The following is a 22,277-nucleotide window of genomic DNA, read 5'->3' as shown; positions in this document are numbered from 1 at the left end:
TAAGAAATAAAAATTTTAATAAGGAAACAAGTATATATTGAAATCATTATCAGCTAAAACCCTCACAGGCAAGAATGAACCCAGTATTTGTGGCAATAGTAGAAAATGGCCTTAGAGTTTAAGAATACCTGTGTTGATGAGAAGAGTTGTTAAGTCAAGTTGGATGGTTAATAACATTTGAATAGCGGGGTGCCTGGGTGACTCGGTTAAGCATCAGACTTAGGTTCAGGTCATGATCTCAGGGCTCATGAGGTTGAACCCCACGTTGGGTTCTGTGCTGACAGCTCAGAGCCTGGAGTCTGCTTCAGATGCTGTGTCTCCCTCTCTCTCTCTGCCCCACCTCCACTCTCTCTCTCACACTGTCTCTCTCAGTCTCTCTCTCTCAAAAATAAACATTACAAAAGACAATAGTTGAATATAATTAGATTATGGAGTACTTTAAAGACAATTTCACAATTGGAAATTCAATCTAAACACATACATGTTGGGGGCGCCTGGGTGACTCAGTCGGTTAAGCGGCCGACTTCGGCTCAGGTCATGATCTCGCAGTCTGTGAGTTCGAGCCCCGCGTCGGGCTCTGTGCTGACAGCTCAGAGCCTGGAGCCTGTTTCAGATTCTGTGTCTCCCTCTCTCTGACCCTCCCCATTCATGCTCTGTCTCTCTCTGTCTCAAAAATAAATAAACGTTAAAAAAAAATAAACACATACATGTTCTATATATAACTATATGTTCTTAAATATTCTGAATCGAAAAAATGAAACTCAGTTTTAGGAATATTAATCTTCAAATACTCTTGACACTTAGTGAATACTTTTTTTTTTTTTTTTAAAGAATGTATGATGCGTAAGTGCTATAGACTGAATGTGTTCTCTTTCAGAATTTATATTTTGAAATCCTAACCTCAGTGTGGTGGTATTAAGAGGTGAGGCTTGTGGGAGATGATTAGGTCATGAGGATGGGGACTTCATGAAGGGGTCAGTTGTCTTACAAAAGAGACTCCTGAGAGCTCCCTTGCTTTTGCTATCATGTGATGATGCAGTAGAAAGACTGTTGTTTTTGAACCACAAAGGGGTCTCTTATCAGTGAGTCTACCTGCACCTTCATCTGGTTTGTCATGTCTTCCAAACCCCACCCCTGGATCTATAAGACACTGTGAAAGGGCAAATGGTGATTATCCAGAAAATTCTTAAATTTAAAAAAAAAAATTTTTTTAACGTTTATTTATTTTTGAGACAGAGAGAGAGCATGAACAGGGGAGGGGCAGAGAGAGAGGGAGACACAGAATCTCAAACGGGCTCCAGGCTCTGAGCTGTCAGCACAGAGTCTGACGCGGGATTCGAACTCATGGACCGTGAGATCATGACCTGAGCCGAAGTCGGACGCTTAACCGACCAAGCCACCCAGGCGCCCCGAAAATTCTTAAATTTTAATTGAGGGAGAAACTGATGGATGTGCTGAAATGAAGGTCAGGGAAAAGTCAGAGAAAACCTTTTAAATCTTTGTACTACAGCAGCAGAGGCAGGGAAATTTTTCAGTGCCTACTGATTCTTAACTCTACAACTTGTGAGAAAAAATAATTAGGGAACTCTGCAATTCATACCAAAAAATCATACTCCATGCAAATCAGATTTTAAAAATATGAAAGAAACCCCACAGCTCACTCCTTAAAATGTTATCATACATTTTCTTTGGTACAATTCAGTAAAAATTTGTATTCAAGGGGCACTTGGATGGCTCACTAGGTTACACATCTGACTCTTGATTTCAGCTCAGGTCATGATCTCACAATTCCTGAGTTTGGGCCCCACATTGGTCTTTGCACTAACAGTGTGGAACCTGGTCAGCATTCTCTCTTTCCCCTCTCTCTCTGCCCCTATGCCACTTGAATTCTGTCTCAAAATAAACAAACATAAAAAGATTTAAAAAATGAATTCACAAAGGTTAAAGACAAACTTCAAAGATGGGATGCCAAAAGATGAATACAGTTATTAACTATCAGAGGAAACAAAATTCAGACTAAAGCAGCACTGTTTTAGAACTGCTTAACAGATCAGAGCGGCACCTGAGTGGCTCAGTTGGTTGGCAGTCCAACTTTGCCTCAGGTCATGATCTTGGGGTCCGTGGGGTTGAGCCCTGTGTGGGGCTCTGTACTAACACGTCAGAGACTAGACCCTGCTTCAGTTTCTGTGTCTCCCTCTCTTTTTGCCCCTCCCCCGCTCATGCGCTCGCTCTCTCTCTCTCTCTCTCTCTAAGAATCAATATTAAAACAAAAATAATGGATTAAAAATAGACTACAGCTGATGTCAGATTATTATAATAGTGGGAAACTTGAGATAATTAGAGTGTGTTCTAAGTAAAAGATAAGTAAAAGAGAATAGATGTGAATGATGATAAAGGCATTCAGCATAGGATAATGCTTCTTGGGGAAGCTTGAAGAGAATTTTCTTGAAATGACTAACTGATGCTGTAAGACCTAACAGGCATACTTGGGAAAAACTGAGGTATAAAAATTGACAATTAAACACATGTTGATTCTGATTAGGATTTTGAATTTCCTCATAAAGAATTCTTCACATAGGGACCTAGGTGTAAGAAAATAAAATCAAAAGTTAAAGGAAAAAAGGATACTCTGCCTGACCTCTTGCGTCTCCACAATATTCACTATCCAAATAAAAGGAAACAGTGTCTGTGAACTTCAGAGGGAATGCATATAGAATCCAAGAATGGGACCACCAGCCAAATTTTCAGTCAAAAAACAATAGGAGGAAAACCAAATATAATGTCTACTGTATTTCATATTAGAACTACTGATGTTGAATCTACCCGGTGACATAATGAATGGAGAGTAGGTGACTGACAGATGGATTATAAGCTTTAGGATAAATATATAATTCTTGGAGATGGTGGAACAGTGACTACAAATCTGTGAGAGAAGAGCGAACCCAACTTTGATTCCCGGGTAATAGGTTCTTTGAATGTAAAAGCAAAACTCAAGGAACATAAAGATGTTGAGGCTTTTGTAAAAAAAAAAACAACACAAAAAAAAAACCAACTAAAGAAACTACTTGCAGATAAATTTTATCAAATAAAGAAGGGAATTAAAATGAAGAGCTTAAAAATGGAGAAATTTTGTTTAAAAGGTCAATGATTTGGGGGGCACCTGAGTGGCTCACTCATTTGGGCCTCTGACTTTGTCTCAGGTCATGATCTCACGGTTTGTGAGTTCGAGCCCCACTGTCGGGCTCTGTGCTGCCAGCCCGGAGCCTGCTTCAGATTCTGTGTCTCCCTCTCTGCCCCTCCCCCACTTGCACTCTGTGTCTCAAAAATAAATAAATATTAAAATTTAAAAAGTCAATGCTTTTGAGTGTAGATAAGTCTAGGTTGTGGGTTTTATGGTGTTAGAATAGGATGTGAATTTAATCTTATTAAATGGGTAAAAATCACATGATTACCAGAACTAGGCTCTAGGTGGAAGCTAAAATGTGCTATTTCTTTCATAGAAGGAGGACAGCTAATGCCGACAAATAAAATGCATTGCCATTAAAAATCCATTATTTTAATCCTATCCATACTACCTCTTCCTAACGTTTAGAAGTTTAGGGCTCTGAAAGTGAAAAATTACCTGAGATTTAGCAGCATTTGCTTCAGTTTTACTCTACTGAATTTTCTTTCCTAACTAGCTAAAAAAAGACCTTCGTGTTATCTGATTTGAGTGCCATATTGCTTTTGTTTCTTCATCCTTTTGTCCTACAATCTTACTGCATATATTAATAGAATTAATAGAGTATTGTTGGAATGATATTTAGCTAATGTTCAGGGTAATTGTTACTAGGTAGTGATATTTTTGGATCTTTTTTTTTTTTTTTTACCTTTTTCAAGTAGTTGGTTTTAAGAAAAATACACCATTTTTCTTGAAACAAGACTTTTTTTAAACTATTTTTTTTTTTTTTTTTTTTATATCAGTGTTTGTTAGCATATAGTGCCACAATGATTTCAGGGGTAGATTTCCTTAATGCCACTTACCCATTTAGCCCATCCCCCCCTCCCACAACCCTTTCAGTAATCCTCTGTTTGTTCTCCATATTTAAGAGTCTCTTATGTTTTGTCCCCCTCCCTGTCTTGAAACCGTTTTACATTTAAAATACCTATATATCAAGTATTTGCTAGTGGGAAGAACATTCGTGTTTCTGTGCACAAGGACCCCATATCCTTTCCTTAAGAATTTTATCCATTTCATTACTTCAAAAGTTAAATCAGTCTCTCATGTTCTCATCCTAGACCTCATTTATGTATATGCAAAAGAAAATTTTAAATGAAATCATTTTGTAAAATTCACATTTCACATTTGTTGAAGTTACTATCTCATGATGTGATTGTTTTATTTCATATCTGTTAAGTCAAACTTGGCAGGATCTAAGGAATTTTATAGTACTTGTATGCAGACATTCACACTAATATCTTTTTTTTTTTTTTTTTAACGTTTATTTTTGAGACAGAGGCAGAGCGTGAACAGGGGAGGGTCAGAGAGAGAGGGAGACACAGAATCCGAAACAGGCTCCAGGCTCTGAGCTGTCAGCACAGAGCCCAATGCGGGGCTCGAACTCACGGACCGTGAGATCATGACCTGAGCCGAAGTCGGATGCTTAACTGACTGAGACACCCAGGCACCCCTGTTCACACTAATATCTTAAATACTGGCATAAGACCTTAACTCTGTGGTCAGAGGAAAGACTATTTGTTAACAGCAGTAGCATTAAGGAGAATATAGCGTTGCGCTGGTCTACATTGCAATTCCTACAGGGGAATGCTGTTACCACTAGGTGCTGTTCTAGTTGAGGTAAATTAAAGATGTTGATGTTGGGAAGCACTTAATTTGTTTAGGGACCATCGGCAAAAAAAAGAGACATTGTCTTTATTCCTCTGGAATGTCAAGCGGATCTGCCCCAGGGAGAGAGAGGAGGCTACCTTTATTTTTTGGAATATGCACAAATATACTCCAGGAAGAGACATCCCTATCTTTGCAAATCTGCCTGTTATGCAGACATCTTTGAAAAGTCCATCTGGAGTGCGTTAGCTATTAATGTCTTTGAAAATGTTTGGGTATATAAGACATCCCTGGAAAATTATCTCCTTGTAGTATCTAGAAGATGTGATTCCTTGAACAAACTTAATGTTGCACAGTGAAAGCCAATAATTTCTTCTCTGTTTAACTATCAGTATATGGCTGGTGCAATGGAACTATTTTGTTAATTTTTTTAATGTTGTCTCGAACTTGGTACTCAATAAGAATTTTAAAATGAAAGAAAAGTCTTGAAATTTGCAAGCCAATGAATTTGTAGCAGTGCTAAGACTTCAAAACATTTACTTCCCTTTCTGTAATATTCTGTCAAAATTACATAGAACTAAGATGAATCCTACTTACTATGTAATGTTCTTTGAAGTACACGGTTTAATGTTTTACTAAGGAACTGGCCTACTGTTTTAGAATCATAAATTGTAAAGCATTGTAAATGTAATGCCAATATTAACCATTGAAATGTGGCTTTCTGGGGAATTAAAATGACATACATAAAAGACCTCTTGTTTAATAATTAAGTTTTTGTTCTTATTGATATTAGAGGGAAACAGTGGAAGTTAATTAGAATATTGAGTTTATGGAATAAAAGTCTCATTAGGAGAATTTTTGTATTGTATGTGCTATTCTAAATCTAGTCTGGGACCACCTCTAGTAATAATCTCTTCATCTCTTGTTTTATTATCATTGTCCTAGTTCAAGTCTTATTTCTCTCTCAGATTATTATAATAATTTTTTAAATATAATTTATTGTCAAGTTACCTAACATACAGTGTATACAGGGTGCTCTTGGCTTCAGGATAGATTGCCATGATTCATTGCTTACATACAACACCCAGTGCTCATCCCAATGAGTGTCGCCTCAGTGCCTGTCACCCACTTCCCCTCTCCCCCACCCCATCAACCCTCAGTTTGTTCTCTGTATTTAAGAGTCTCTTATGGTTTTGTTTAAAACTATTTTTCCCCCCATGGTCTTCTGTTAAGTTTCACAAATTCTTATCGGTGAAAACATACAATATCTGTCTTTCTCTGACTGACTTACTTCACTTAGCATAATACCGTCCAATTCCATCCGTGTTGCTGCAAATGGCAAGATTTCATTCTTTCTCATTGCCAAGTAGTATTGCATTGTGTATATGTAGGTATGTGTTTCAGCTTTTTTATCCATTTATCAATTGATGGACATTTGGGCTCTTTCCATACTTTGGCTATTGATAGTGCTGTGTCCACCATGTTGACTCCTCCCTCACTAATAATTTCTTAATGCTTTTCCTGCTTCTAGTCATTCCAGGTTTGGCAGAATCTATCTAACTGTAGAATTTAACATGTTTGCAGAATCATCCAACAACTCCCATCTAACCAACCATTTGATTATAATCCAGAATTTTTGAAATACATCCTTTGTATAAGAAAAAAACAGGTACTGCCTGTCCCTGCATATATCCTGTACCTTTACTTATTTGAAACTATTTCCTTTATCTGTATCTCTGTTCACCAAAATAATATTCATCAGTCATGGAGTAGTTCAGATGTCTTTTTCTTGGAAGCTTCATAAACTTTAGCCTGAATTATTTTGACTTTTTATGGTCTTTGGCTTTTTGTGTCTGTTGAAATTTTATGCTCCTTTGTAACATTAGGTTCTGATTTGGTCTTTCTATCTAGTTTATAAACTGCTCTTTCTTAATTATTTATTCTCCTAGCATGTAAAAGTCACGTCTCGACTTCCATGTCACACTGGCAGAGATCTTGATCAAATCATGTCAGAGCAGTGCTACAGTTACGTTTGCGTGAATGTAAGTAGTGACCTTAAATGGTTCAAAGCCTTTGACGATCTGTGTAAATGTAATGTGCAAGATAATTATTTCTTGATTTTTAATTGTTTGAATTTAAGTTTTTGTGATGAGCTGTGTTATTCAGTAAGTATTTGGAAGTTGTATTTTTTAATTTTTGAAATAAAAAAAAAATTTCTCACAAGTTAATTCCCATAATGAGAAGAAGGTGATATTTCTGTAGATGCCATTTTCAGTTATTTGGTATGAAGCAGATAAGATGATGCAGGTTTGAATTAATGAAGAATTCAAATTTTAATAGATATGACCGTGTGGGTATCCTTGAAAGTTGTTCAAAAAGTGAAAATTAAGCTTGATAAAGATTTTGGATGTGTATGTAAAAGCTCCATATTTTTTCCTTCATTAACTTTTAATTCTTGAATTAACTTTTAAATCATTTAAGAACTTCTTTTCACTTCCTTTTATTTTCTGATCTTTCAGGTTATGACCTCTGATTTTGAGGAAATCCGGAAGTTAGTGAATATGCTGGAAGAGACTAATCTTTCCATTTTATATCCTGTTGTTGTTATTTCAGTAAGTGATTTAATTCAGATTTAACTCCTCATCCTTAGGCTTCCTTCCTTGGGATTCAGTTTTTCTTTTTAACAAAATTTCATCCAATTGAGGAAATCTACCCAAGCCCAGAAGAAACTCCTTTTACGGATTCCTGAGCTTTCTCTCTTGTTATGACTTCTATGACTTTGTTCCCTTATTGCTGTAGTTATTTGTTTGAATTGACAAGTTTAGGGAAAAAATTAATCTAGCAACCAGTTTTATTTCTTTTTCTTCATTAAAATTGCAAAGTATACTGCTGAATTCACTAGCTGTTTGGAGAATATGAAAGAGCTTATTAGCATGTTAGCAAAACACCATTGGAGAAAAAATACCGAGGTTAAAAAAAAAAAGAGGGAAAATAGCATGTGGAAGTAAATTGTCTCTTAGGTTGTATCATCTTCTCTGTCACTTGGACAGCAAAGTAGAAGGAGAAACAGATGAAAGAGAATTCCTTGGAGATGGCCCATGAAAATTTTGGGAAGGTCTTTCCTGTGAAAGACTAAAAGTACATGTTTAATACAGCGTTTTTTTGATTGGTCTATTAAACTGTACAAAAGAGGGAGATCTCAGCACAACCAGGAAGGAATAAAATCAGAGACTAGCTGAGTAGAGTGTAGTCTGTGATATTTTACTGTGGGAAGGGGTTCTAAATGTGACATTCTCCAATCATTTGCTTAACAATTGCCAAGTTTCTAATCTTGGGCCCATCCCAATAGTGTGGGAATTTAGAATTTAGTTCATGGTAGGTAAGATCATTAATACAAAAAGAAAATTTGTAATACAAATGAATTTAACTCTAGCATGGCAAATACATCCAAATTAGCAACTGGGGAAGACTGGTTTTACTGTCCTATTGTATGTGGGCATATATTCTAATGGTAAGTTCCATGGATCCTGCTGATTATGGAAAATCAAGTTCCACAAGTGACTGATTTTAACAGAAGTATCAGTGCCTTCCATTGGGGGGTGTTGTGGGAAACATGAAATTTACTTAATGCTGGAAGGCTCTAAGGCTCTGTAGGGTACAGTTAGGTTAAAAGTCCTATGTATAGCCCTCTATTCCTCCCTTTGTGTTAAGTTACTTAGAAATCTCCTTCTCTCCATGTCCCCAGATAATACTCTAAAGTGTATACAGCATTATGAAGGGAGCAATGGCTTTAAACTCGGAATTTCTCAGTTCCTTGGTCACCTTGGTTAAGTTTCCTGACATTTGCTTTCCTCATTTTAGAAATGAGGCTAATAACCCTACTTCTTAAATCATTGTAAGGATTAAGAAGAATGAATGAATACATAAATGCAAACTGAAGTTGGTATCTCTTTGGGAGGCGTGTAGTGTTTCATTTAATAAATAAATTTAAAAAAAAGCTTTAATAGCTTAGCTCCTCTTCTTTCCCATTTAGATTAGATGACTCAAAGTTCACTTCCACTGCTCTCTAATCTGAATGCTGAGTTTGAATCATACATTTTTCAACATTCTATTAGGTACTTCAGTTTGAGTACTTCATTATCATCTTACGTGTGCTGTATCAGATCTATCACAAAAACATGTTTCCTACAAGCTGATTTCTCTTAGCAGCAGTAGTTGTGGCTGGGACTCAGGTGGGAATCTGCCTTAGCTTTGAATTTCCTTTCTACCTTTTTCCTCTGCCTCTCACCAACAAACACACGTGTGTGCGTGGACATACACACACAGTTTTTAACTGTTCTCTTTCATTGCACGTCAACCTGTTTTTTTTTTGTATTTTTCCATAAATATTTGAATTTAGTTTTCTGTTTATTTCTGTTGAGTTCTATTTTATGTATCCCAGTAAGTGCTAGAATTTTATTTATTTATTTTTGATTCCCTGGTGTTCTGTATCAAACCAAGGAAAAAGATGGATAGTCCTCTAATTAGAGAGTAAATGTCTCCTAGAACTAGTTTGAGGATAGTATTATTATAAATCTGTATACCATAAACATTGGAAAATGTTTAAATTGGAGAGTTGTTATTACTGCATGATTAATGTTTGTTCACCCATTATTTTCTCAGTGAATAGGTAGACTCAGTGTAGGGATATGAAAGTTATTATTAAACTTAATAGTAAAATGTCAATAGAACATATCTAGAGTCTGTATCCTTAGGATGGACCAAATCACTGGAAAGGTAAAATAAAGAATGCTGTGTTCTTGGATTGAGAGGCAAGTGAATTTTTCTGGATTTTTGAATTGTCCTGTAAATGATTCAATAAAGGCTTCATCCCATTTCTTTCTGATAGTACTTTTCCCCAAATGGCCACAAGGCCATTTCAGTTTTCCTATGACTTAATCTTTGGCAGATTCATTCAAATATTCCCCAAACGAATAGTTGTGTAGAAAATATCATTCTAGTTGCAAAATGAATAAGATAAAAACTTAAATTTGAGTCTAAATATCTGGGGACATAAGTTATACATGAGTAAGTAGAAAAAAAAAAAAACGATGCATGCAGTGTCTGGAGATAGAAGTATGAGTACACATGAAGATATAGATCCATATGTATGTAACTGGAAAGATGTTACTATAGGCAGGTCATACCAGTCTAGAATGGTATGGGTATTTTACTTTTATCTGAATTACTTTGCTAGAAGATTAAATTATATCTTTTTTTTTTTTTTAAATAAGGCTTTTAAACATTTCTAAAATCTCAGAAGAGTTGCCAAAGAATTTGCTTATTTCCTTCCCTGAACAGGCAGGTTTTATTCACCAGAAAATAAATCTAAAATGACTTCAAGGTCATAGAAAAATTAATCCATTATTGTTTTGGAATTATGTGATTCCGTAGTTATTGAATGCATGTATTGTAAATATTTAAAACCCTATTTTGTCTAGGCTGAGATGTAGTACAGTGGTCCTTTTTTTCCTATGTGAGCGTTTATCAACTTCCAATTTCAGTCCATCTGAAGAGAGGAAGACTTGGGAATCACCCAGTGGCAAAGTAAAATTGTGGTTGATGAGGTGTTAGGATTTTTTTCAACTGAGAGACTAGTTAAGGTGGTCATTTGCAATGTTACCATGATTCACTCTACAAGGGCAAACTTTCAGAGGAAATGGGGCTGACGTTAAGCTGGGACATGTTGTTTGGCAAAAGTAATACTAGGTCAGTTTTTGTTTGTTTGTGTTTTAAGTTTTTTTTTTAAATTTATTTTTGAGAGAGAGCAAGAGGATGGGGAAGGGCGCAGAGGGAGAGAGAGAGAATCCCAGCAGGCTCAGACTGTCAACACAGAGGCCCATGTGGGGCTTGAACTCAGGAACCATGAGATCATGACTTGAGCTGAAAATAAGATGAGATGCTTAACTGTCTGAGCCACCCAGGTGCCCCAACACTTGATCAGGTTTTAAGTGTTGGAAATTGGTGTCTGGTCTGCCATGCTGGTGAAACTCACATTGTCTTAAATTTTCAAGGAGATGTAGAAAAATATTTTGGAATTTGCTATTAAATGTCATTTGGTAGTCATTTAAGTGGTACATCGGACCTTCAACCTCATCTGAAACTTTAATCCCTTGGAGGGAGCTAAGCACTGAAGGAATGACTGGTTAATGGTGTTAGATTCTTGGTACACAGGTGTTGTAGACTCTGGGTCTGGAGTTTTTTCTTGTCCAGCAAGAAAGTGGGACGCAGGATTAAAATGCGAGAGATGGCTAATGTTCTGGAGAAGACAAGAGCCCCTATTAGAGGTCCTTGCACCATTTTAATTAGGATCAGAAGACTTATAAACATGGTGATGGATGGGCACAAAGAGACAATGAAACTGTGAACATTAACTCATGGATGAGAGGGAAAGGGGTTTTTGAAGATATGCAGTGTTAGGGGTTTGGGTTAAAACAAAATCCTGGCAGTGGGTGGAAGGTTGTTTACAGCAGACATGAGGCACCAACTGTGTTTACCTAAACTGGTCTAGGGGATGAGAAAGACAGAGCAAGACACCTCAGGGTCAACAGGGCACCTTTCTTTTGCTAATAAACTCCGCTGGGGGCAACTTCCCCCTGCACTGGGCTACTTCGCCCTGCAGCTGTCTATAGCCCTATTTACCTGTTTACCTAACTTGGTCCTTCCTTCCTTTTTTTTTTTGAAAGCAGCTTTCTGTTGTTGTACTAAGTTGGGGGGCGTTTCTGCCCTGAATACCTAATATTGTTTACCTCATATACCTTTATCCTATACTGGGGCCTTTCCCTGCCCTATCTATACCTATTTCCCTAATCTTCTTTACCCAAACTTGGGTGTGAGCATCCTATGACTTTCTAATTCTTTATGCCTTGTTAACCCATCATTGCAAGCTCAGGGAATTCCTAAGCTTATTCACCACACACAGGTATTTAGCTAAAGTAAATTTTATTTCAGGGTGTTGATTGTCTGAAGATCAACTTCTCTCTGCCTTTATGAAGCTGAAATGGGTTAGGAAATACTGACTGTAGGAGGTTTTTGTGATCTCAGGTAAACTGACAGGAAAGATGCTACTTCCTTAAGATCTGCTTAGAAGAAGAAATAAAATTTCACCATGAAAAGTAGAAAAAACAATTAGGACTTTATCTTAAAATAAGATAATGATCAAAATAATTTTATCTGTTTAAAAAATTAGAGAGTTTGGAAGAGGCATCTTTGCTTAGTCTTGTGAACATTGCATGATAATATGCTATGACATGCTTCATTTCAAGTGGTCATTTTTATAAAAATATTTTTGGACATTTTTAATTTTGTAAAAATATCTTAACATCTTGTTCAAAATTCTCTTTGGGGTCATAATTCTTATTTTATTTCTTTTTAAGGGTTTAATTTAGCCAAGCTCTCATTTGTCAATGGTGTTGAGTAGAATTTATGGAGTTTACCAATGTTAATTTGTTCAACTTAATAAAATCCCAAATTTTGATAGTTGTAACTTAATTTTGTTGTAATCATATTAAACCATTAGAATTTTTAAAATTGGTTTGACCAGATTCAGACTGATACTATTGACTGTTGGGCCTACATAGATGCAGCATTAAAGTAGGCAGAGGTAGTTGAGTGGGCTCAATTTATAAGCGTTTTGTTTTTCACTGAGTCTGCATCTAGTTAGGATGACATTTGTTAGCCTATGTAGCCTTTTAACTGTGAGCCTTTAGAAACAGGTAATCAGATAAGAAGCATGTCTTGTACTAGGAAAATTCTTCTAACTTGAAAGAAAAAAATACGTATTTAAAGAAATTTTAATGCTTGTTTATTTTTTGAGAGAGAGGGGTAAAGTGCAAGTGGGGGAGGGGCAGAGAGAGAGGGAGACACAGAATCTGAAACAGGCTCCAGGCTCTGAGCTGTCAGCACAGAGCCTGACGCAGGGCTCGAACTCAAGAACTGCGAGATCATGACCTGAGCTGAAGTGTGACGCTTAACCAACTGAGCCACCCAGATGTCCCTATATGTGTGTGTGTGTGTGTATGTATATATATATATGTGTGTGTATATATATATATATATATATATATATATATATATATTTTAGAGACTGATTGGCACAAAGGAATTTTTAAAATGTAGGTTCTTTCATATGTCTTTTATCAAGAAAAACCTTATAAGCATAAAAGCCCATGTTTTCTTTTGTTAAATTGTGTAGGAGTTATGTTTTGAGAGCCCTTTTCAGAAGAGATTTCTGATGCTGTTTAATGTATCATAAATTATCAAGGAACCAAGTTTTTATCTTGAGTTGACTGAAATTACTGTTAGCCTTCTCTTCTTTGTAGTTACCAGTACGGGTGGGGGTGGGGGGTACACAGTTAGCAACTTTTTCAGATTGCAACTCTCAAGAGGATTAACTGAAAACTTTCTTTGGAATCACCTGATATTATAGCTAGCAACATGGGGCATGTTCATTTCTTTACTTTCTACTTTGATTGTGTTTTTTTCCATTATTTAAATTATGAAAAAATATTTAGAAAAATAAAGTAATATATTAAATATATTCAAATAGTAAAAGGTGAACTCATAAAATTTGTTATGAAAATCATTCCCCCACCCCCCCAAAATTAGGCTTTTACTTAAATAAGATGCAAAGTGCTAAGAATCTCAATTATAGACTGAGTTCTTTGCTTGGTAATTAATGATCAGGGAACTGTTTTTTTCCAACAGTGGAGAATAAGAGTTTTGGGAAGCAAAACTTAGTTGTTTTCCAGCCAAGGTTATGTAAAACTAATTGTAAAACTTTAAAAAATTCCTTCCCAGGTGCAAAAAGTAAAAGAGAGGTTCTCATTTATTTGGATCTGGCAAGTTTTGTGCAAAACATCCATTCCTACTATTATCAGATGATATAATGAACAGTTTATTCTTGTTTAAAGCTTACTTTTTCAATGAGTAAAGCTGTTTCATATAATAGACACCAATGAAATGTTTAATTTTTAAAAGCAGAATAAAATTGGCAAAAAACATAAGTTCAAAACTGAGAAATGAAGCAAACTCTTTCACTTGAGAAAAATTTTACCACTTCCCCACTACAAAATAAATTCACAGTATTCATCTGGATAATAGCACAAAAACTCTAATTTTTGACTATGTAGACTATAATTTTATTGGTGCTTTATGAGTGTTCGGAATCTTTTCCTGAATTTAGCAAAAAACATACATTACCATATGGAATTTTAATGCTTTGAAAAATACAAATAAACCTTCAAAAGTACCTAATTTAGTTCTAGTTACCTGGAAGTAGTTTATTGACATAACAGATCAGAATATATGGTCTGTAAAATACTTCAAAATGTTTAATATTTGAACATGTTAGCAAACAAAAAAAATAGAAAACCACCATCCATTGACTCTTGATACTGTGACATCTGGGGAAACTCAGCAATGTAAATTGTTTCCAGAAGGTTCCACAGCTCACCAATGGCAGAGCTAGGAACAGAATCAATCCACTGTGTACTGTATCATATAAACTTGTTACTTTTATGCATTCATGGATGTGTTAAATAATATTGAAAAAGGTTAAAAGTATACATACACACATATATGTATTTAATATTCTTTCCCCATAAAGAACAAATGACAATTGGAAGAACATACTGATGCCTTCTTTTAAGTGCTAATGGTTTCTTTCTTTGCTTCACAAGGTATTGACTTGAGGCCTTATTGAATTTAAGTTATAAAAATCTGTGGTCCTGTTAAGTTTCTTACCAGATTCTAAACATGTCTTTGTCATCTTTTACTGAACTACTTATTCTATACATTTCCTTCTGTTAACCCTATTACTAATAGACTGACAAAATATGTGTTTAGGTCACAAGTTCTTAAAAAACAAAAGAGAGCTGGCTGTTGTAATTCTCACTGCCATCATACTGGGTTTCCTTTTTACAATGTGTATATTTCACGCCCTTTATCTGTCTTTATTTTTGAATGGATATTCTCTATGTGCGCATGTGTGTGTATGTGGTTAATAGTCAAAGAAGGACCAATGGGCTTAGCACAAATCCTTCTTCTATTCCAATCTCAACCACGTTGCTTCTGTAGCCTTTTGTTTTTCCTTCAAAAAATTATGATCTTATTGTATACTGAATGTTTTCATGTTTTACTTTAGGTACACTAACGTGTTCTCTTTCATGGCTGTATATGGCCATTGTAGAAATGTGGCAGAAATGTAATCATTTCTACAAATTCTACAAATGTTTTCATTTGTTTTCTGGTAATAAACTAAGTCTGAAGTATTTCCTGCCTAAAATAATAATAAAATCTCAATCCTGGTTTTAAATTCCTTGAGAACCTTTTGAAAGTTTAGTCATGAAGGGATTCATATCTAACACAAAAGTGAGGAATGATGAAGTCATTCTTGTAGGAGGTGGTGAATAGAAAGAATTGTCTGTTATTTTAAGTTTTAGAAGATCTTTGCTTATGGCTAAATAGTTACTGGAAGGTTTTTGTTGTGGGATATTAAAATTCCCTAGGATTAATTGTGATGGGCACATAACTGACGCTGTGGAGAGAAATTATTCTTATAGGACATACTAGTTTTAATTCATTCTGGTAATGAATTATGGTTATTTTCAGATAGAGTGATGTTATAATGGAATATGCAAATATAATAAATTCCAGAATACTTTTTATAAGTTTAATGAATGAATTTTTCTTGATTAAGCACAGGGTTTGAAATTGCTATTTATTTTCCTAATTTAAGCAGTTCACAGAATTTTGTCAGATGCACAAAATTGTTTATGATTTTATTTGCTAGTACTTTCCATGTAAATCAGTTTATAAAATTTAACATGAAATGCACAGGAGGCAAATAATGAAGCTAGCCTTTTTTGTTAGGCAGCTTACATTAATTTTAGGCTTAGAAAAGGCATTGAGCAATGGATTTGATCATTTACTGTCATATCAGAAAATGTGCCTGAGGATTTCTTTTACTAGTTTTTTTTTTTTTTTTTTTTGAATACAGGACTCTATTTTAAATGGCCTTTAGCTCAATTGTGTTGTGCTATTTCTTTACAAAGATGGAACCAAATATATTTTCAGTATCATTTATTTGACAATTACTTGTTATATGTGTTATATACATTGATTAAAGTTGATTTCTTTGGGCGCCTGGGTGGCTCAGTCGGTTAAGCGTCTGACTTCGGCTCAGGTCATGATCTCACGGCCCGTGAGTTCGAGCCCCGCGTGGGGCTCTGTGCTAACAGCTCAGAGCCTGGAGCCTGCTTCAGATTCTGTGTCTCCCTCTCTCTCTGACCCTCCCCCGTTCATGCTCTGTCTCTCTCTGTCTCAAAAATAAATAAACATTAAAAAAATAAATAAAAAAATAAAGTTGATTTCTTATATAGATTAAAGTCAGGCTTGGTATATTTTTATTTTACTATTCAGAAGGTTTTACTCCTTGGAGAAAATAATTTACGTTGTCATAAAGGTGGTGTTAAATAGAAGAATTGACTGTTCTTTTAAGTTTTAGGAACTCTTTGGTATGGTGAGGATGTTATCCCAAGACTGAGGTTCAAGGTACAAGGGGTAGATAGGTGTACAAATAACAAGTGTTTACTAACTTTCATGTCTCTCAGTTGTATTTCAGAGTCTTTTTTTTTTTTAAGTTTATTTATTTATTTTGAGAGAGAAAGAGCAGAGGAGGGGCAGAGAAGGGGAGGGGGGAGAGAGAGAATGCCACATTGTCAGTTTGGAGCCTGATGTGGGGCTTGAACTCAGAAAACATGAGGTCATGATCCCGGCCCAAGTCAAGAGTTGGATTAACATCAGATTAACATCAGACTGAGCCACCCTGGTGCCTCTACTTCAGAGTCTTTATCTGGCCACAGAGTGGGATGCTCGTGAAGGAATTTAAGTGATGTCTCTTTCTAAAGATATTTTTCATACCAGACACATACTGTCAAGGCATTTTGCTGTTGCATGACCCACTGTGAATGTGCTTTATGTACAGGTATAATAGAGCAATTCAGATTATAACAATCATGTTAATTTTGAATCAGGTGGTATAGTATTCCTGTTAGGAACCATTTTTGAGAATTGTGTATACTTTAAGCCTCATTCGAGATTTTTGTGTTATTGTTTAATTCTTCCTCTTGCATGTATCCATTATCTTTCTCTTTTTGTGGTAGAATTTTCATTAGGTTAAGTCTAAATCTTTTTTCAATCATTCCTTTTTTTTTTTCTTTTTTGGTCTCTTTAAAACCATTGTAATATTGCATGATGAGTCTCCTTCCTATCCCACCCCTTCAAAGAATCTATCCATTCATGTCTATCCGAGGCCCTACCTTCTGAGAATGGTTAAAGTACCAGTGCATCTTTTTACCTACTCATTTTAGTAAAGTTTATTTTCAGAAAGAAAGCAGCATGTCCACGCTCAAACAAGCAGGGGAGGGGCAGAGAGAGAGAGAGAATTCCAAGCGGGCCCTGAGCTGTCAGAGCAGAGTCGGATAGGGGGCTGGATCCCACGAACCATGAGATCATGACCAGAGCTGAAATAAAGGGCTGAATGCTTAACTAACTGAGCTACCCAGGCGCCCCTACCTATTCATTTTAAACTCATTTTAGGCGCCATGTACTTTGCTCTTCACAGTGAACTATCCCATTCTCTTTATTACCTAACTGATGACTTAATGTCAATAAATAGAACATATGTTGAACATCTGCGTGACAAGCATTTTGACATACACATATGCTATTTAATAATTTAGTTTTTTTTAAACTGCATCTTTAGAAGAGTATTTCAGATGATTTTATCTTGTTAAGTAAGGAAATAATTTTATTTATATATTTTCTTTTGAAGATGAAGATTTTTTAATAACATATGCTTAAGTGAGTGGCCAGAGTTAGCTTGGGAAGTGATCCAGTGGCTGGGAGTTCATAGCATTTTGGTTACTCTTCTATTTACCATTCCAAGGTTAAGTTGTAACTAGTTCTCTTTGAAAAAGGGGTAAATAAGCCTGGAATAGAAGATCAGGAGAGCTTAAGAATATGAGAGGAACCTGAAATTTGGAAGACTGAACAGGTCCACATCTTTGAGGAGCAGGGAGAATAGCATTTCTTCATGGCCACTAGAAAGAGCCAGTGGATCTGAGACTCACTGAACCACACACTGGGGAATGTTGAGGATTAGGCAGGAAAAGGTCAAGGTGGGCCTCTTTTCTTAGTTTGAACTCTATGAAGCAGCACTGCTCAGTAGAAATGGATGGGATGATCAGATTTGCATTTTACATTATAATTCTGGATACAGTATGGAGAACAGATTAAAATGATCAGAGAGCTTCCTTGATGCATTTCTTGTAGTTAGGAGGCTATCACAGTTGTCTCAGAAATAATGGCGGTGGCTGCTCCTAGGGTCATTTTGGAGTGAATGGGCAGAAATTGCTGGAGTTAAGGCATATTTAAGAAGTAGAAGCACTAAGAATTTGTGCTCATTTTAATTTTTTTAATGTTTGTTTTGTTTTTGAGAGAGAGAGAGAGTCCAGCAGAGTGCATGTGGGGAAGGTTCAGAGAGAGGGAGATACAGAATCTGAAGCAGGCTCTAGGCTCTGAGCTGTCAGCACAAAGCCCATTGTGGAGCTTGAACCCATGAACTGTGAGATCATGACCTGAGCTGAAGTCAGACGCTTAACTGACCGAACCACCCAGGTGCCCCAGATTTGTGCTTCTTTAATGAGAGAGAAGAGGTAAAATCTCAAGTTTTGTATCTTGTGAAACTGAGTGAATAATATTAAGATAGGGGACATTAGAGAACAGTCTTTTTGGTTCATGAAGTTTGAGTCAGCAGATGATTACCACACATTTGTTCTCAGAGATACTTACAGAGATTTCACCCATAGTCAAAAGCTTTCTATTCATTTTTGTGTGTGTTTATGTGCAGAATCTCTTATCCTAAAGCCAACTTGGAGAGAGAAATTCCATTCCACCACAGCTTCCTTAGTATTTGAGGTTTGTTTATTATTATTTTTTTAATGTTTGCTTTTGAGAGAGTGCACAAGCAGAGCAGAGGGGCAGAGACAGAGAGAGACACAGAATCTGAAGCAGGCTCCAGGCTCTGAGCTATCAGCACAGAGCCTGATGTGGGGCTTGAACCCACGGACTGTGAGATCATGACCCAAGCTGAAATTAGACACTTAACTCACTGAGCCACCCAGGTGTCCCAGACTCTTACATAGAGTTTGTCTGATGAATCGTGTTGTTTCACGAAATATTTTCTGTAGCAACATTTCATATTCAAAGAAAAATGCAACTGAAAACAAAAAAATCAAAATCTTGTTCATGGGTTGAATCATTAGCGGGCAGCAAGATGGTAAGAATATTATCATGCCTAAGTAGTGTTCCTTTAGGATAAAAATTTTTTGCCACCTAAAAATAGATTACTTCTGCAGTTTTCTGGAAAGCCTGAAGTGTTGTTTTATTGAAAGTGTAGAAGGGTGATGGAATCACTGCAAAAAACTTCTTTATGCAAACATGCTTTGGCTTGAACCCTATTTGCAATAGGTTTGTATGTGATACTTTTATAAAGTGTGATTAAATTTTCAGGCAACAGAGGTTTTGTTTTACGGGATTTTAAACTTTATACTTAAATGCTGGAAAATTGTTATTTGGGAATGACTGGACTAGTTAAAGTTACCTGCATGTTTCTTCTAAGTATTTGGAGTATTGTACCCGAGTATTACATCTTTGGAGAGAGAACTACAGATTTAAGTTTTTTAATTTAATATGTTCAGGGTAATGACTGATGTCTAGTTTTTTGCTAGACCAGTGATAGATAGATAGAACGCTTGTGGTTCAAATGATGTTCTTTTTTTTTTTTTTTTTTTTTTTTTTTTTTTAAGGGATGTCAATACTTGGCCCACTTTGAGTAAGAAAGAAATAGATTGTTGAAGGAGAAATGGATCTTAAAAACCACTCAATAGGATGCTCTTAATTTATAATAGATAATTCAGGTCATTTTCTGTGCCTGGACTGAGATAGATTTTTTATATTAGGGGTTGACCAATTTTTCTTGTAACGATCGTAAATACTTTAGGCTTTGTGGGCCAATATGGTCTTTGTTACAACTGTTCAGCTGTGCTGTTCTGGTGCAAAAGTACCCATAGACCAGTGTAAAAGAATGGGTGTGGCCGTGTTTCAGTAAAATTTCACTTACAGAAACAGGCATGTGTCTGGGTTACACATAGACTATAGTCTCCTGGATTTGGCTCAGATTTTAAATCCTGTATGACCTTTCTGCCACCATTACTTGGTACCTTTACCTAAAATACCTCTTAGACATTTCTGTAATAGGCATACACTCTCTGGGTCATCAAGTCTCACTATTCAAAGTGTCATTCATGTGCCAGTTCCTACATTTTTATCTCTAGGCTTTATCATTCTTCTCAGTTTTGGCAGGAATGTTCAAGCTCATGAAGTTAGCAAAAAAAAAAAAAAAAAGAAAAAAAAAGAAAGAATTTATCATCTTGTCTCCAAGAGCTGTCCCAACAGTCTCTTATTTCAGTTTGACCTCACCATTGCTTCTGTGACAGATTTTGCTAATTGCTAATAAGGAGCTACTCTCTTTATTAAAACCTTCTAGAGGCTCTTCATCCCCTACTGGACAAAGCTTAGTCATATGATAAAGCCTTGGCCTGGTCTGGTTCTTGCTTAATTTTATTGTCCTGACTCTTATTTCCTCACCAAACAATTTGCCCTCTGGTAATACTGAACTTTTAGCCCATTGACCCTATTGCTTGGTGTATATGTGTCTCCTCTGAGTTTTTTGACCTTGGACACCGTTTTTCTTGCCCGATTCTTACTGTTATTTGTGAGTGATAATATTTCTTCTTGGAGTCGTTCTTCAATCCCTCCATGCTCCGAGTTTTTCCCCCTTTCCCACCAAAGCATGTGTAGGCATTCAGAAATGTTTGTTGACTTATTGACTTGAACTTGCCTTGGGATTCCTAGTCATGATGTCTCTTATTCCATCCTGTTTCAGTGTTGCCTACCACAAATGGATGCTTTGTAGTGACTTGCAGAAATTAAGGTATGAGGTACGAGGCTAGGTACGAGGAAATACATAGAAATTGCACCTACAGTAATAGCTATGTTCGACTGAGAATAATATTACTTCTACCTGAGGGTATTATTTACTATATAAATTTAAACTTAATAAGTTATACTATTTTGATTTATGTTATCCTTCTTAGTACAGTTAAATTTTTTCCATTATTCCTTTTAGAAGAAGAAATTTTGTTTCCCTTCAACTATAATTGTCTAACATATTTATCTTTTCAGATTTTGTGAATCATATCCTTATGCGTCATGTTAGAAAGAATACCTTATTGTGCCTATAAATGACCACTTATGTCTTAAATTACTTTATGTATTTACCCTAAATAATAGCATTAACCTTTGAAGTGTTTTTCATTCCTAAGAGGAAATCTATTTTTCTCTTACAAATTGAATTTAGGGGTAATATTCCAACATTTTTGGAGGAGGCTTACTTTTTTGTTTCAAAATAAATTCTAAGTGGATAACTACTATATTGAGAAATTTTTAAAAAGTATATTTGTGAACATTCATTTTATCTTTTAATTCACATGTACAGCATTTACTTATATATTTAATAAGAAATATTAGGTTATTTGATGAAGACTAAAGTTTGAAAGCAATGATTATGGATTATATTTGGAGGTTTCATTTCCTAGTCTATTTCTGCATTTTATTTGGATTGTGTAATACACGGATTGATCTACTAGAGAATTATAATATTAACAATTGAAGAAGGATTTTTTCTTAAAAAAATCTTCCTAAATTAAATGAATCCAGAAGCCTGAAAGTGAATAGCTTGTGTCCTTTTCACAAATATAAAATTGAACAAAAGATACCTTCACACCTGTAATACACGTTAAGATGACAACATATGAGCAGAATGTGATATTTCACTCGTTAATGTGTGTTGCTCAGTTTGTTCTTACACCATGATGAGAGCATGTGTCACGCAGATGTTTCTTACCTCTGGCTGGCCGTTCTGTTGAACTGAGCACACATATGCTGTGAGAATGTACCTCATTGCACCATTCTATGTATATAGACTTGCAGAGGCCTGAATTTTTAAAAAATACAGTGTGTCTTTCATCTTAGGCACTGCTGTTTTCATTTCTGCAAATTTGGTGTGTGTCCTTTTTATCTCTTCTACTTTTCTACTTTTGAATATATGAGAAACAGTTAGGGTAACTTTTAATATCCTAGTCTGCTACTTGGCACTTTGGTATTAGTTTGACTCCATTTCAAGTGAAGTATTTATTTCCTTCTTAAGGGTATTTTCCTACTGCTTTTTATGCCTGGAAACTTGTGTGTGTGTGTGTGTGTGTGTGTGTGTGTGTGTGTGTGTGTGTGT

At 35.8% G+C, this 22,277-nt stretch overlaps 1 protein-coding gene across 3 annotated transcripts in view; it reads left to right on the top strand.

Annotated features, from left to right (window-relative positions):
* Positions 1-22,277, top strand: part of CRPPA (CDP-L-ribitol pyrophosphorylase A) — a 431,068-nt gene that overhangs the window by 167,814 nt on the left and 240,977 nt on the right. For all 3 annotated transcript variants that reach the window (XR_007460022.1, XR_007460021.1, XM_049641571.1), the window contains exons 7-8: positions 6,775-6,867; positions 7,345-7,437. Coding sequence is in view for 1 of the 3 variants with exons in the window: in XM_049641571.1 (XP_049497528.1) it covers positions 6,775-6,867; positions 7,345-7,437 (186 nt within the window). In the remaining 2 variants the exon portion in view is untranslated. The remainder of the gene's footprint in view (positions 1-6,774; positions 6,868-7,344; positions 7,438-22,277) is intronic.

Source organism: Panthera uncia, chromosome A2 (genome assembly GCF_023721935.1).
Source record: "Panthera uncia isolate 11264 chromosome A2, Puncia_PCG_1.0, whole genome shotgun sequence".
NCBI classification, from domain to species: Eukaryota; Metazoa; Chordata; class Mammalia; order Carnivora; family Felidae; genus Panthera; species Panthera uncia.
This window is presented reverse-complemented; position numbering and strand designations above follow the sequence as displayed.